General features: G+C 42.6%; 1 protein-coding gene across 2 annotated transcripts in view; it reads left to right on the top strand.

Annotated features, from left to right (window-relative positions):
* ZNF341 (zinc finger protein 341) overlaps positions 1-14,988 on the top strand; it is a 46,958-nt gene that overhangs the window by 19,380 nt on the left and 12,590 nt on the right. For both annotated transcript variants that reach the window (XM_058562894.1, XM_058562892.1), the window contains 2 exons: positions 870-1,060; positions 11,386-11,594. In XM_058562894.1, coding sequence (XP_058418877.1) covers positions 870-1,060; positions 11,386-11,594 — 400 coding nt within the window. The remainder of the gene's footprint in view (positions 1-869; positions 1,061-11,385; positions 11,595-14,988) is intronic.

The following is a 14,988-nucleotide window of genomic DNA, read 5'->3' as shown; positions in this document are numbered from 1 at the left end:
TGAAGAAATTATTAATGAGATATTTTACATTCTTTTTTTGTGCTAAGTTTCTGAAATCTAGGATATCTTTCCATTTATGGCACATCTGGATTTGGACTGGCTGTATTTTGAGTTCTGAGTCACCACGTGTGGCTCGTGGCCACTCTGCTGGACAGTGTAAGGCCGGGGCCTTCCTGGGCAGCCCCATAGGTGAGCAACGCCTGTCACATACATGCTAAGGAAGGGAGTGTTTTGCTGCATAAGCAACATATGGCCACTTCTATATGAGCCCCCTGTTGGAACTAGTCCTGCCGTGTGTTTAGCCATTCTGTGTGTGCCCTCTGAGTTTTTGTGAGTTCCTTGGAGAAGAAACCATTTCTTCCATTTCTTTCGAAACTCCTGCAGCACTTAGCACCAAGGGTTCAACCATTTCGCAAACATTTATGGAGGCCTACTACGTGCCAGGCCGCTGTCCTCAGGGAGTGTGAGGGAAGAGCAACGAAACAAATGATTGTAATTCGAACAAGGAGCTGGGGAGGCCTGGTGAATACAGCTAGAAGTGGCGTTCAGGATTTTTAACAACCGTGGAAAGATCTGGAGTGTCCGAGGGGAAGGCCAGGGAGGGGAGACTTGAGACAATAGCTTTTCATCAGTCGGAATGTAAGTATTTCGGTATTTTAGCACCTGGAATGGCTGTATCAGTTCACACCAGCTGAATGTGAGTGCAGTGTCTTGAGTACAGTGTCCGACATCAGGTCTGAGCTGGGTGGGGGTGAACGCGGCGGAGCACGCAGGAGGGGCTCCGTGGATCCTTCCCGAACGGCGTGGCTCTCTGTCCTGACTCTTCCTCTGTCCTTCTCACTGCCTCCCCTCCCTGACTTTCCCCACAGAGTTGGGCCCGCCCCTACCAAGCGCCCCGCAGCCCCAGGCCTTGCCCACAGCGGGCGAGGATGAGGGGGACAAGCTGGAGGCCAAGCAGGTGGTCCTCATCGATAGCTCCTACCTGTGCCAGTTCTGCCCCAGCAAGTTCAGCACCTACTTCCAGCTCAAGTCCCACATGACCCAGCATAAGGACGAGCAGGTAGGTGGGTGGCGGGCAGCGAGGGGGCCACAGCCACCCTAGTCATGAGCCTTGGCTGGTGCCGAGGTCTTGAACACGGCCTGGGAAGGGACAGGAGTGGCCCTCAGTTGCTCTGAGCTACCATCTAACCACCCATGATGGGCCAACCTTCCGCCTTTATTCTGCCTGGGTGGGGCCAGCTTACTGGTCCACTGTAGTGCTAGCCTAGGGGAGGAAGCCCATCTCTCGAGGGTCATCTAATGAAGGAATGAGACGCAGGAAAAATTCTTAATACTCTGAGAAGATCTAATGTCTAAAAACCTACCTATGGGGATTTAGGACTACAGTCTTTTTTTTTTAATTGAGATATAATTCACATACCATAAAATTCACCCCTTTTAAAGTGTACATTTAAGTGGTTTTTAGTATATTCATAAGGTTGTGCAGCCATCACCACTATCTAATTCTAGAACATTTTCATCACCTCAAAAAGAAACCCGGTACCTGTTAGGAGTCACTCCCCCCTGCCCCCAGCCTGATAACCACAAATCTATTTTCTGTTTCTATGGATTTGCTTATACTGGACATTTAATATAAATGGAATCATACTGTATATGGCCTTTTGATGTAATATTTTTAAGGTTCATCCATGTTGTAGCATGTATCAGTACTTTATTCCTTTTTATGGCAGAATAGTATTCCATTGTATGGATATAGCACATTTTGTTTATCCTTTCATCAGTTAATAGACATTTGGGTTGTTTCTGTTTTTGGCTATCGTAAATGATGCTATTATGGACGTTCATGTACAGGTTTTTGTAGGAACATATGTTTTCAATTCCTTGGGTATAAACCTTAAAGTGGAATTGCTGGCTATATGGTAACTCTATTCCACTCTTTATTTTTTACAATAACATTTATTGTTATTTTTTTTCTCCTTATAAATGTATCATATACCCAATATAAAATTAAAAAATTCAGAAAAGTCTAAAGGGCCGGCCCAGTGGCGTAGTGGTTAAGTTCACGCACTACACTTCAGTGGCCTGAGATTCACGGGTTCAGATCTTGGGCATGGACCTGCACACTGCTTATCAAGCCATGCTGTGGCAGGTGTCCCACATATAAAGTAGAGGAAGATGGGCACTGATGTTAGCCCAGGGCCAATCTTCCTCAGCAAAAAGAGGAGGATTGGCAACAGATGTTAGCTCAGTGCTAATCTTCCTCACAAAAAAAAAAAAAAAAGAAAAGTCTAGGGAATGTATAGGTTAACATTTGTTATTTATTATATGCCTGGCGCCCTGCTAAGTGCTTTACATTCAATATTTTATTTAATCCTCATAACAACCTTAGAGATAGGCATTTTCAGTATATCCAGATGAAGAAACTGAGGCTCAGAGGGGTGAAATGACCCCTCTGCAGTCACACTGCCAGGAAGTGACTGAGTCAGGGTTCAAAGCCACATTTGTTTGATTCCAGACCCCACGTCATTAACCACCTTGCAATGTGTCCTCCCAATAATGCAGCACAAAATCTAGTATCTTTTGTGGAGTTTCTGTGTTTTTCTTTAAATTCTAATTGGGATCTGTATACACACATAATTCTAAATTGTGCTTTGTTTTTGAGATAGCTTTTTTATTAACTTTTTATTTTGAAAGAATTATAGATTCACAGGAAGTTGCAAAGATGGTACAGAGAGGTTCCTTATACCATTCGATCAGTTTCCCTCAATGGTTACATTTTACCTAACTATAGCTCAATACCAAAACCAGGACACTGACCTTGGTATAAAGTGCATGTGTGGTTTTACGTCATTTTATCACCTGTGTGGATTTGTGGAGCCACCACTGCAATCATGGTCCCTCATGCTGCCCCTTATTAGTCACACCCACCCTCCCGCACCATCAACATACTTAGCCTCTGGAAACCACTAATCTGTTCTCCATCTTTACAAGTTTATCATTTTGAGAATGTCGTATAAATGGAATCATCCAGTATGTGGCCTTTTGAGATTGGCTTTCTTTCACTCAGCGTAAATTCTTTTTTGAGATTTGTGCTTTCTATTTTTTAACCTAATTTTATATTCTGAGCATTTTCTCATGTCTCTGTTGCTTTAAAAAACATAATTTTTAATGGCTACCTGTTTAAAAAATCCCCTATTGTTGAAAATTTAGGTGATTTTCTGAGTTTTGCTATTATAAACAAAACTATGGTGAGCATCATTGCAGTCAAATCTTTGTCCACATCTCTGACTTTTTCCTTATAATAGATTCATAGCAGGGGCACTGATGGAATTAAGTTAGGATATCCTTGGGGAAAATCACAGAAAACTTTGACTCAGGCTAGCTTAAACAATTCGGAAGTTTGTCTTCTCACAGAAGAAGAAAACTCAAGATAGGGCAGCTCTGGGCCTGAGGTAGTCAGTTGACTCAGCCCAGCATCAAGGACCCTGTGTCTTTCCAGCTCTTGTCTCCGCCATCTCAGGTGTGGCCTTGTCCTCTGCTGATGGCTCACCTGTGGTCCTGGGGTGGTGGTCACTCTTTCTAGGCAGCAGTCTAGACACAGTATTATCCATGAGCAAAAGGGGGTTATCTTTTCTGTGTCTTTTTTTTTTTTTTTTGGCTGAGGAAGATTCTCCCTGAGCTAAGATCTCTGCCACTCTTCCTCTATTTTATATGTGGGTCATTGCCACAGCATGGCTGCTGCCAAGTGGTGTAAGTCCACACTGGGAACCGAACCCGGGCTGCCAAAGCGGAGCAGGCCAAACTTAACCACTAGGCTGCAGGGCCACCCTCTGTGTCGTTTTTAGAAGTAAGGAAACCTTCCCAGAAGCCCTCTGTGGCTGTCTCATGGGTCAGAGCCAGTGCAGGTGCCCTATCATTTAGGAATATATATTTTGCTGCAAATAGTATAAAACTGGCTTATTAGTTAGAGTTTTATTTCTTTCACAAGAAGTCCGTAAGTAGGCAGTGTTGCGCTTTTGTAGCAGGTCCGGTGTGTCATCATGGACTCAGGCTTCTTCTGGCTTCTGTTCTGCCATCCTTAGCAAGTAGCTCTCAAGGTTGCAGGATGGCTACTATATCTCTAGCCATCACATCTGTATTCCAGTCAGGACAAATGCAAAAAGCAGAGGGGATTTCTCCCAGGAAGCTTTTGCCTTTTTGTTCTGGGAGTGATGCCTTCCTTAAAGACTACTACCTCTATATCATTGGCAAGAAAGGAGTCATGTGGCTGACACTAGATGCAAGGGAGCCAGGAGGATCAAGTGTTTTAACTGGGCATGTTGCCACCCTGAGCAAATCAGGGTTCACTTTGTTAGGAAGAAGGAACGTGTGGAATCGTGTAGGCAACCAGGAGTGTGTATCACTTGTCAAAGTATAATTTTCAAAATGTTAAAAGCATGAGAGTGACGTCAGCATCATGGCGGAGTGAGCTTTCCCGTGAATTCTTCCCCCACAAGATACAACAAAAGTAACAGCCACAGACCAACAACGGAATCCCAGACAGTGAAAACCTAGAGTGGAGGGATCCACACTGCCGCACATCTGAGAGCGGAACGTGCTGGGCCCCCGGAGGAAGTGGGGAGAGGTAAGGAGAACTCCGCTCCCTCCCCATCAGATCAGCGATCCCGGTCCGCGCGGCTCCCAGAGAGGGGGGAGGGGCGGCCCTCGGCGGGAAACTGTAGCTCTTCGGGCTCTCTCAGCCAGTGGCAAACTCCCGCACAGAGGGCTCAGAGGAGCCACAGGGCTACCATCAAATCTGAGCACCCCAGAGAGCGGATAAAGAGGGGCAAACGAGAAGCCTCCCACGTCAGGGACCCAGAGGGCAAAAGAGAGAGCTCCCCCCTCCCCGCAACCCGGAGTCTGCAGCTCGACCAGACCTAGCGATCCGAGGCAGACCTGAACAAACTGGACTGGACCCGTGGATCGCAGTGGGGAAAAAAACAAAACAAAACAAAACAAAACTGCGGATCGCAGCAGAAAAACTGGGGCAGAGCGCAGGGGGCTTAGACTACACAGCCCTTTACCACCAGACAGTGGCGGCAGGTGGAAATTGCAACCAGAAACTTCCAGGATGAGGAAAATCAAAACCAACACAGGAACCACAATGCAAAAATATATGAAATCACCAGACCAGAAACAAAATGACAAGCACCCAGAAATCAACCCCGAAGACACAGAAATCCATAAACTAAATGACAGAGATTTCAAAATAGCTATCATAAAAACACTCAACGAAATACGAGACAACACAGACAAACAATTAAATGAGATTAGGAGTTTCTTCACAAAAGAGATTGAAATCATAAAGAAAAACCAATCAGTGCTGATGGAGATGAAGAACACAATGGAGGAGATAAAGGAGAATCTGGAATCTTTAAAGAACAGAGCTGACAATATGGAGGAAAGAATTAGTACTTTAGAGGATAGGAATACAGATATACTCCAGATGGAAGAAGAGAGAGAACTAAAACTAAAAAGAAATGAAGAAAGACTCCGAGAAATATCTGACTCTATTAGAAAATGTAACATAAGAATTATAGGTATTCCTGAGGGAGAGGAGAGGGAAAGAGGAACAGAGAGCCTATTCAAGGAAATAATAGCTGAAAATTTCCCAAATCTGGGGAAGGAGCAGGAAATACCAGTAAGCGAAGCCAACAGGACGCCTATATATATTAACAGACAAAGGCCTTCACCACGACACCTAGTGGTAAGGCTAGCCAGGGTCAACGACAAAGAAACAATATTAAGGGCAGCTAGACAAAAACAAAAAATAACGTACAAAGGAACTCCCATCAGGCTCTCAGCGGATTTCTCAACAGAAACTTTTCAGGCTAGAAGAGACTGGAATGATATATTCAAAATACTAAAAGACAAAAACTTTCAGCCAAGAATACTCTATCCAGCAAAAATATCCTTCAAATATGATGGAGAAATAGTAACTCTCCCAGATAAACAAAACCTAAGGGAGTTCATGGCCACGAGACCCCCACTACAAGAAATACTCAAGAAGGCCCTCAGGCCTGAAAAAAAGAAGAGAAAGGGAACACAAAGCTTGGAGTAAGGAGAAAAGTAGGTAGACAAAATCAGAGAAATAGTAGATCTTTACCGGAATAGGTTAGCAACCACTTAAATACTAAACTCAAAGATCAAAGGAAGAAATTCACCAAAAATAAATTTAACCTCATCACTGTAAACACACAGCCACAACACAAGATAGAATAAGGTATAACAAGAGCAACTTAGAAGGGGAAGAGGAAAGTGACTGAATTGACTTAGTATAAGGAAATAGGAGGCTATCAGATAATGGACTATCTCATACACAAGATTTTTTGCCCAAACCTCAAGGTAACCACTAAACAAATAATCAAATTAAAACCACATAGGATAAACAAAGAGAAAACTAGAAGAATCATAAGACAGAACAACCAGACTGAATTGGCAGTCCAAAACAAATGGGACAAGAAACAAAGGAAATGCAAAAGAACCAGAAAATAAGTGACAAAACAGCAACATTCAGCCCTCATATTTCAATAATTACCCTAAATGTAAATGGATTGAACTCTCCAATCAAAAGATACAGAGTGGCAGGATGGATTAAAAAGCAAGACCCAACAATATGCTGCCTTCAGGAAACACATCTTAGCACTAAAGACAAGCACAGGCTCAGAGTGAAAGGATGGAAGACAATACTCCAAGCTAATGGCAAACAAAAGAAAGCAGGTGTTGCCATACTCATATCAGACAAAGTAGACTTCAAGATAAAACAGGTTAAGAAAGACAAAGAAGGGAAATATATAATGATAAAAGGGACACTCCATCAAGAAGACATATCACTTATAAATATATATGCACCCAACATAGGAGCACCAATGTACATAAAACAACTATTAACAAACCTAAAAGGAGAAATCAACAACAACACAATAATAGTAGGGGATCTTAACACCCCACTTACAGCAATGGATAGATCATCCAGACAAAAAGTTAATAAAGAAATATTAGACTTAAATGAAAAACTGGACGAGATGGACCTAGTAGACATATACAGAGCACTCCACCCAAAAACAGCTGACTACACATTCTTCTCAAGCGCGCATGGAACATTCTCTAGGATAGACCATATGTTGGGAAACAAAGCAAGCCTCAATAAATTTAAGAAGATTGAAATCATAACAAGCATCTTTTCAGACCATAAGGCTATGAAACTGGAAATGAACCAGGAAAAAAAAACTGGGAAAGTGACAAAAATGTGGAGATTAAACAACATGCTACTGAACAACCAATGGATCATTGATGAAATTAAAGGAGAAATCAAAAACTATCTGGAAACAAACAAAAATGATAACATGCCATATCAAACCATATGGGATGCAGCAAAAGCGGTCCTGAGAGGGAAACTCATAGCGATACAAGCCCACCTTAACAAACAAGAAAAATCCCTAATAGGCAACCTTAAATTACACCTAACAGAACTAGAAAAAGAAGAACAAACAAAGCCCAAAGCCAGCAGAAGGAGAGAAATAATAAAAATCAGAGCAGAAATAAATGATATTGAGACCAAAAAAACAGTAGAAAGGATTAATGAAACAAAGAGTTGGTTCTTCGAGAAGATAAACAAAATAGACAAACCCTTAGCCAGGCTTACTAAGAAAAAAAGAGAAAAGGCTCAAGTAAATAAAATTAGAAATGAAAAAGGAGAAATTACAACGGATACCATGGAAATACAGAGGATTATAAGAGAATACTATGAGAAATTATATGCCAACAAATTGGACAATCTAGAAGAAATGGATAAATTCTTAGACTTATACAACCTCCCAAAATTGAACCAAGAAGAAATGGAGAATCTGAATAGACCAATAACAAGTAAAGAGATTGAAATAGTAATCAAAAACCTCCCAAAAAATAAAAGTCCAGGACCAGATGGCTTCTCCAGTGAATTTTACCAAACATTCAAAGAAGATTTAATACCCATCCTCCTCAAACTATTCCAAAAAATAGAGGAAGATGGAACACTTCCTGAATCATTCTATGAGGCCAACATCACCCTGATACCAAAACCAGACAAAGACAATACAAAGAAAGAAAATTACAGGCCAATATCGCTGATGAACATTGATGCAAAAATCCTCAACAAAATATTGGCAAACCGAATACAACAATATATTAAAAAGATCATACACCATGATCAAGTGGGATTTATACCAGAGACGCAGGGATGGTTCAACATCCGCAAATCAATCAACGTGATACATCACATCAACAAAACAAAGAATAAAAACCACATGATCGTCTCAGTAGACGCAGAGAAGGCATTTGACAAGATACAACATCCATTTATGATAAAAACTCTCAATAGAATGGGAATAGAAGGAAAGTACCTCAACATAATAAAGGCCATATATGACAAACCCACAGCTAACATCATACTCAACGGGGAAAGACTGAAAGCCATTCCTCTGAGAACAGGAACGAGGCAGGGCTGCCCACTCTCACCACTCCTGTTCAACATAGTACTGGAGGTTTTGGCCAGAGCAATTAGGCAAGAAAAAGGAATAAAAGGAATCCAAATAGGTAACGAAGAAGTGAAACTCTCACTATTTGCAGATGACATGATTGTATATATAGAAAACCCTAAAGAATCTGTTGAAAAACTGTTAGAAACAATCAACAACTACAGCAAAGTTGCAGGGTACAAAATCAATCTACAAAAATCAGTTGCATTTCTATATGCTAATAATGAACTAACAGAAAGAGAGCTCAAAAAGATAATACGATTTACAACTGCATCAAAAAGAATAAAATACCTAGGAATAAATCTTACCAAGGAGGTGAAGGACCTATACAATGAGAACTACAAGACATTATTGAGGGAAATCCACGATGACATAAAGAAATGGAAAGATATCCCATGCACGTGGATTGGAAGAATAAACTTAGTTAAAATGTCTATATTACCTAAAGCAATCTACAGATTCAATGCAATCCCAATCAGAATCCCAATGACATTCTTCACAGAAATAGAAAAAAGAATACTAAAATTTATATGGGGCAACAAAAGACCCCGAATAGCTAAAGAAATCCTAAAGAAAAAGAACAAAGCAGGAGGCATCACAATTCCTGACTTCAAAACATACTACAAAGCAATAGTAATCAAAACAGCATGGTACTGGTACAAAAACAGACACACAGATCAATGGAACAGAATTGAAAGCCCAGAAATAAAACCACACATATACGGACAGCTAATTTTCGACAAAGGTGCTAAGAACATGCAATGGAGAAAGGAAAGTCTCTTCAATAAATGGTGTTGGGAAAACTGGACAGCCACATGCAAAAGAATGAAAGTGGACCATGTGCTATCGCCATTCGCAAAAATTAACTCAAAATGGATCAAAGACCTGAAGGTGAGACCTGAAACTATAAAACTCATAGAAGAAAATATAGGCAACACACTATTTGACATTGGTTTTAAAGGAATCTTTTCAGATGACATGCCTACCCAGACTAGGGAAACTAAAGAAAAAATAAACAAGTGGGACTTTATCAGATTAAAGAGCTTTTATAAGACAAATGAAACCAGAATCAAGATGAACAAACAACCAACCAGCTGGGAGAGAATATTTGCAAAACATACATCTGACAAGGGGTTGATCTCCATAATATATAAAGAACTCACACAATTGAACAACAAAAAAACAAACAACCCGATCAAAAAATGGGCAGAGGAAATGAACAGACACTTCTCCAAGGAAGATATACAGATGGCCAATAGGCACATGAAAAGATACTCAACATCACTAATCATCAGGGAAATGCAAATCAAAACAACACTAAGATACCACCTCACGCCCGTTAGAATGGCTATAATCACCAAGACAAAAAACAACAAATGTTGGAGAGGATGTGGAGAAACAGGAACCCTCATACACAGCTGGTGGGAATGCAAATTGGTGCAGCCTCTATGGAAAACGGTATGGAGAATTAAAGAATTAAAAATAGAGATGCCCTATGATCCAGCCATCCCACTACTGGGAATCTATCCAACGCACCTGAAATCAACAATCCAAAGAGGCTTATGCACCCCTATGTTCATTGCAGCATTATTCACCATAGCCAAGAAGTGGAAGCAACCTAAGTGTCCCTCGACTGACGATTGGATTAAGAAAATGTGGTATATATATACAATGGAATACTACTCAGCCATAAAAAAAGACAAAATCGTCCCATTTGCAACAACATGGATGGGCCTGGAGGGTATTATGTTAAGTGAAATAAGCCAGAAAGAGAAAGACAAACACTGTATGATCTCACTCATATGTGGAATATAAACCAACACATGGACAGAGAAAACTGGACTGTGGTTACCCGGGCAGTGGGGGTGGGGGGTGGGCACAAGGGGTGAAGGGAGTCATATATGGGGTGATGGACAAACAAAAATGTACAACCCAAAATTTCACAATGTTAGAAACCATTAAAACATCAAAAAAAAATGTTAAAAGCATAATTCTCATACAAATAACATAGTGAACGTGAGTCAGAATTTTACATAACTCATTAGTGAGGGAATTGGAAGGATGACAAAGCCAGTTCAAAGAGGATATGAGACACTGATATTTATACCTATATACAACTATGTCAGTGAAAAAAGGAATACTGAAATAAGATTGCTAAGTTAGATACAAATCTGGTTGATGTCCTACAGGGCAACACAACCTGTGACCTTTGGAGTTATCCTTTCTACCTGACAAAAGTCGTTTACATCAATCAGTTTTCTACGGTTAGTAATGGTTAACTTTAGAGTCTGGATCCTCATCAATGGTAAATAGCCAGAACAAGCTGCATCCCTCAGAGAGTGAGATGACCATGGGCAGGCTGGTTGGACAGCAGTTCTCAAAGTGAGGTCCCCGGCCCAGCAGCTTCAGCATCACGGGCACTTGTTAGGATGTGCATAGTGTTCAGGCCGCCCGGACCTGCTGAATCGGGTGCTCTGGGGGTGGTGCCCAGCAATCTGTTACTGTGGTACACGCTCAAGCTGGAGAGCCACTGCTCCAGCATGACACTGGAAGGACACAATGTCATCTTTTCACTGTGTTTCTAGGTTTGGGTAATTTTCTAAGTATACCCAGGCCACACAGAGCCTGAGGGAAGGGTCATGAGGCCATTGTGACTGGCTGAGAGGAGAGGACCCTCTAATCAAAATAAAACTGGGGCTCCAGCAGCAGGGGAGCAGGGGGAGAGCGGTCGGGTGGTCCACCAGCAGTGTTCAGGGTGGTGCCACAGGGCGGGGGGCCAGTGCAGGCAGCTCTCCTGCCTCCACTCACCTGCCCCACGTCTTCCCTCCAGGTGTACAAGTGTGTGGTCAAAAGCTGTGCCCAGACGTTCCCGAAGCTCGACGCGTTTCTGGAGCACATCAAGAGCCACCAGGAGGAGCTGAGCTACCGCTGCCACCTCTGCGGCAAGGATTTCCCGTCGCTGTACGACCTGGGCGTGCACCAGTACTCCCACAGCCTCCTGCCGCAGCACAGCCCCAAGAAGGGCAGCGCCGTCTACAAGTGCGTGCCCTTGCGTCTCCCTCCCTCTGCAGGGCGCCCCCGGGGTGCGGCCTGGGTGCATCTGACTGCGCAGGACCAGTGCGACACCTCACAGGGGAAACTGAGGCTCCAGGCTGGGGTCCAGCCTGGAAGAGTGGGTTCTGGGCCTCGGCACTGGTGGGGGAAAAGATGCTGGCCCTTTTATCATCCTTCAACTTGGCAGACATTTATCCTAAAAAAAAAAAATCCTAAAAAAGGGAAGCCAGTCTTTTCTCGTTCATACTGGAAAATAGATTTGATTTTTTTCTAAACTAAGAGTATTATGAAAATATTATTTTGTCTGATAATCTACAAAATTTTGGCTACAGTTGGAATCGTACACTGATTCTTAGAATGCAAAAAGAATGAGCATGCACATATTTGAAAGCAAAAATCATAAAAATAAGATTCATTTTCATAATCTATAAAATTTAAGTTAAAGTTGAAGCTATATGCTGATTCTTAGAATGAACCAGAATTGAATCAAGTGTAGATTTTTTTGGGGGTACTTTTTTCTGACAGTCCTTCACATCGCTTTAGTCTTCTATTGCGGGCATATAGGGGGTCCCTTTGGCAGAAGTGATGAAGGCTCCCTCAGTTTTGCCACATGCTTTTAATCCTTACATCTTCAAATCACTCTGTCTGGAGCTATCGATCCTGTGATCATCCTTGTCGAGTTTCTCTTCCTGGATTGTTCTCGGTCCCTCTTCCAGACTCTCCTTTGTCAATGGTATTATGTGCAGATATCCAACCTCACTTTCTGTGAAATCCCACACCTTTGCCCTGCACGCATTCTGCTGCGCATCTGCCCCACGAAGCCCAGCACAGAGTGCATGGGGATAGATATTAGTGAAAAACAAGGAGGGGTGTTCGTCTGGGGACTCCTTTCAGTTCATTAGTGGATATTTTCATGTTAGAATGGCTTTTGCTTCTCTGTAGAAACTTATACCTGCAGGGACTTGGCTGATGACCTCTGTTAATGGGGCCCCCCTGTAACTCCTGAGTGAGGCTTCTGGGGGTTCAGGGATAAATAAATACAGACCTTGAGTTTAAAATTCATGGGCTGCTTAGGGAGACAGGTATGTAAATATTCTTACCATAACTGTGATAAAATGCTACCATAGATATGTATATAAGGTATAGACGTACCACAGTGGGAGGTAGGGCAGGGAAGGTGTCCCAGGAGCAGTGACATCTGAACTGGGGTTTGAAGGATGAGTAGGAGTTTGCTAGGGACATAGTGGGTAGGGTGGAATGCATTCTTAGGAGGAACAACAAGTGTAGAAATATAAAATAAAATAGCCAGTGGTTTAGAAAAACTGTTGTGTAGAGTGGAAGTAGAAGGGGTTGTTGAGATGGGGCCTGGGGGGGAAATTGGAAGATGGGCCCAGAGAGGCAGGAAAGCCAGGTGAAGCTTTGATCAGCCAAGGGATGGAGATTTCTGGTTAATGATGAATAATTCCCATTTGTACTCAGAGGGCATTTTCTTTTGCTTTTGCCCTTTCAATCTGTGGATTATCTGTGAGTTCTTGTGGCTCTCTGGAGTGAGATGCCAAGTAAAAGGAAGGGAGCACCCACCATGGGCCAAGCTCTGACTTAGGGACATTGATCCCTGAAGTCCTGGGAGGTAGGTTGTATCAGTCAGCTCGGGCTATACAAAATACCATAGGCACGTGAGAGAGAGAGGGCGCCCTCTCTCTCTGGTCTTTTCTTATAAGGGCACTAATCTCATCGTGAGAACCCTACTGTCATGATGTCACCTAAACCTAACCACCTCCCAAAGGCCCCATCTCCTAATACCATCACATCAAGGGTCAGAGCTTCCACATATGAATTTTGGAGGGACACAGTTCAGTCCCTAGCAGTGGTGTTATCCCCATTTTGAAGATGAAGACACTGAGCTTCACAGAGGAGAAGTGACCTGCCCATCAGAATAATAATGTCAGCACAGAGCTGGGATTCAGACTCTGGTCTAGGATCTTGGAAGCCTCATAGCTCTGCTCTTGGAGTTTGCAAGCTGAGAGTTGAGCCCAATGCTGAAGGCCCTGTTCCCTCAGTCAATAACTTCTCCCAGGTTCTCTCGCCAAGGTTAGAGTGGCAGTGGCCCTTCGTAGCTGTTGGAGCTGCTGGCCCGAAAGTAAGCAGGGAGGCAGGCCACCATCTGGATGGCCTCAGGGTTTAATGGTGTCCTGGGTAATGATAAGGGCTCTGGAGACACCTGCCTGTGCTCAAATCTCAGCTCTACTGCGTACCTGTTGGATGACCTTGGCAAGGTATTCAGCCACTCTGAGCCTCAGTTTCTTCATCTGTGAGATGGGGATACAATAGTGTCTACCCTGTTGTATTTTTTATAAGAGTCATGTAAGACTAGTATAAGGCACTTAGACATGGTGCCTGGAACATAATAAGTACTTAATAAATATTATTGCTGCAATTTTTATTATTTGTATAATTTAGATATAGGTTTAGCTGCTTGCAACAGAGACCCAAAATAACAGTGGCTTAAACAAGGTGAGAGTTTATTCTCTCTCAGGGTAACATTTGAGCAGGTGTGGTGGCTTCTTCCCATTTTCAGGGAGCCAGGCCCCGTCAGTCTGGCTGCTCTGCTCCCTTTGGGTCACATTGCCTTACCTGCCCATGGTGCTTCCCCAAACCTGTCAAGTGAATGTCATGCATGTCACTATATATGTGCTGTATATTTACTTATTCCATTTAGAAATAAAACTTATTGATTTTTTTTCTAATTACAAAAGTCATCCATGTTCAATGCAGAGAAAAGGATTTTTACAAGACTCACACAAAAACTAAAAACAAAACCCTGCCACCCAAGATAAACCCTGTTAATCTCTTGATACCTGTCCTTTGGTATATATCTGTAATAAGCATGTTTACAGATACGGATAGAGAGATAAATATCACAGGCTATATTTGAGTCAGGTCATCCCAAACACAGTCACTGAATTTGGTGACAGTTCATCACACCATCTTCCCATCGCACAACTTCTTTTCTTTAAATAATTTTATTTATTTATTTTTTTACCCCAAAGCCCCAGTAGATAGTTGTATGTCATAGTTGCACATACTTCTAGTTACTGTATGTGGGACGCGGCCTCAGCATGGCCGGAGAAGTGGTGTGTCGGTGCACGCCCGGGATCCGAACCCAGGCCGCCAGCAGCAGAGCGCTGCGCACTTAACCGCTAAGCCACCGGGCTGGCCCAACAACTTCTGAAAACAGATTGAAACTTAATAGGATCACTCTGTGCACCTGGTGTTATCACTTAAAACTGTTGCGATTGAAGCTATGATATGGATATCTTTGCATTTCAGCACAAACAGACCTGCCTCTTCCTCTTAAACAGCTACTTAGTATTCCCTT

The sequence above is a fragment of the Diceros bicornis genome, chromosome 19, assembly GCF_020826845.1.
Source record: "Diceros bicornis minor isolate mBicDic1 chromosome 19, mDicBic1.mat.cur, whole genome shotgun sequence".
NCBI lineage: Eukaryota > Metazoa > Chordata > Mammalia > Perissodactyla > Rhinocerotidae > Diceros > Diceros bicornis.
The sequence above is the reverse complement of the archived record's forward strand: the minus strand, read 5'-3'. Positions and strand labels throughout refer to the sequence as shown.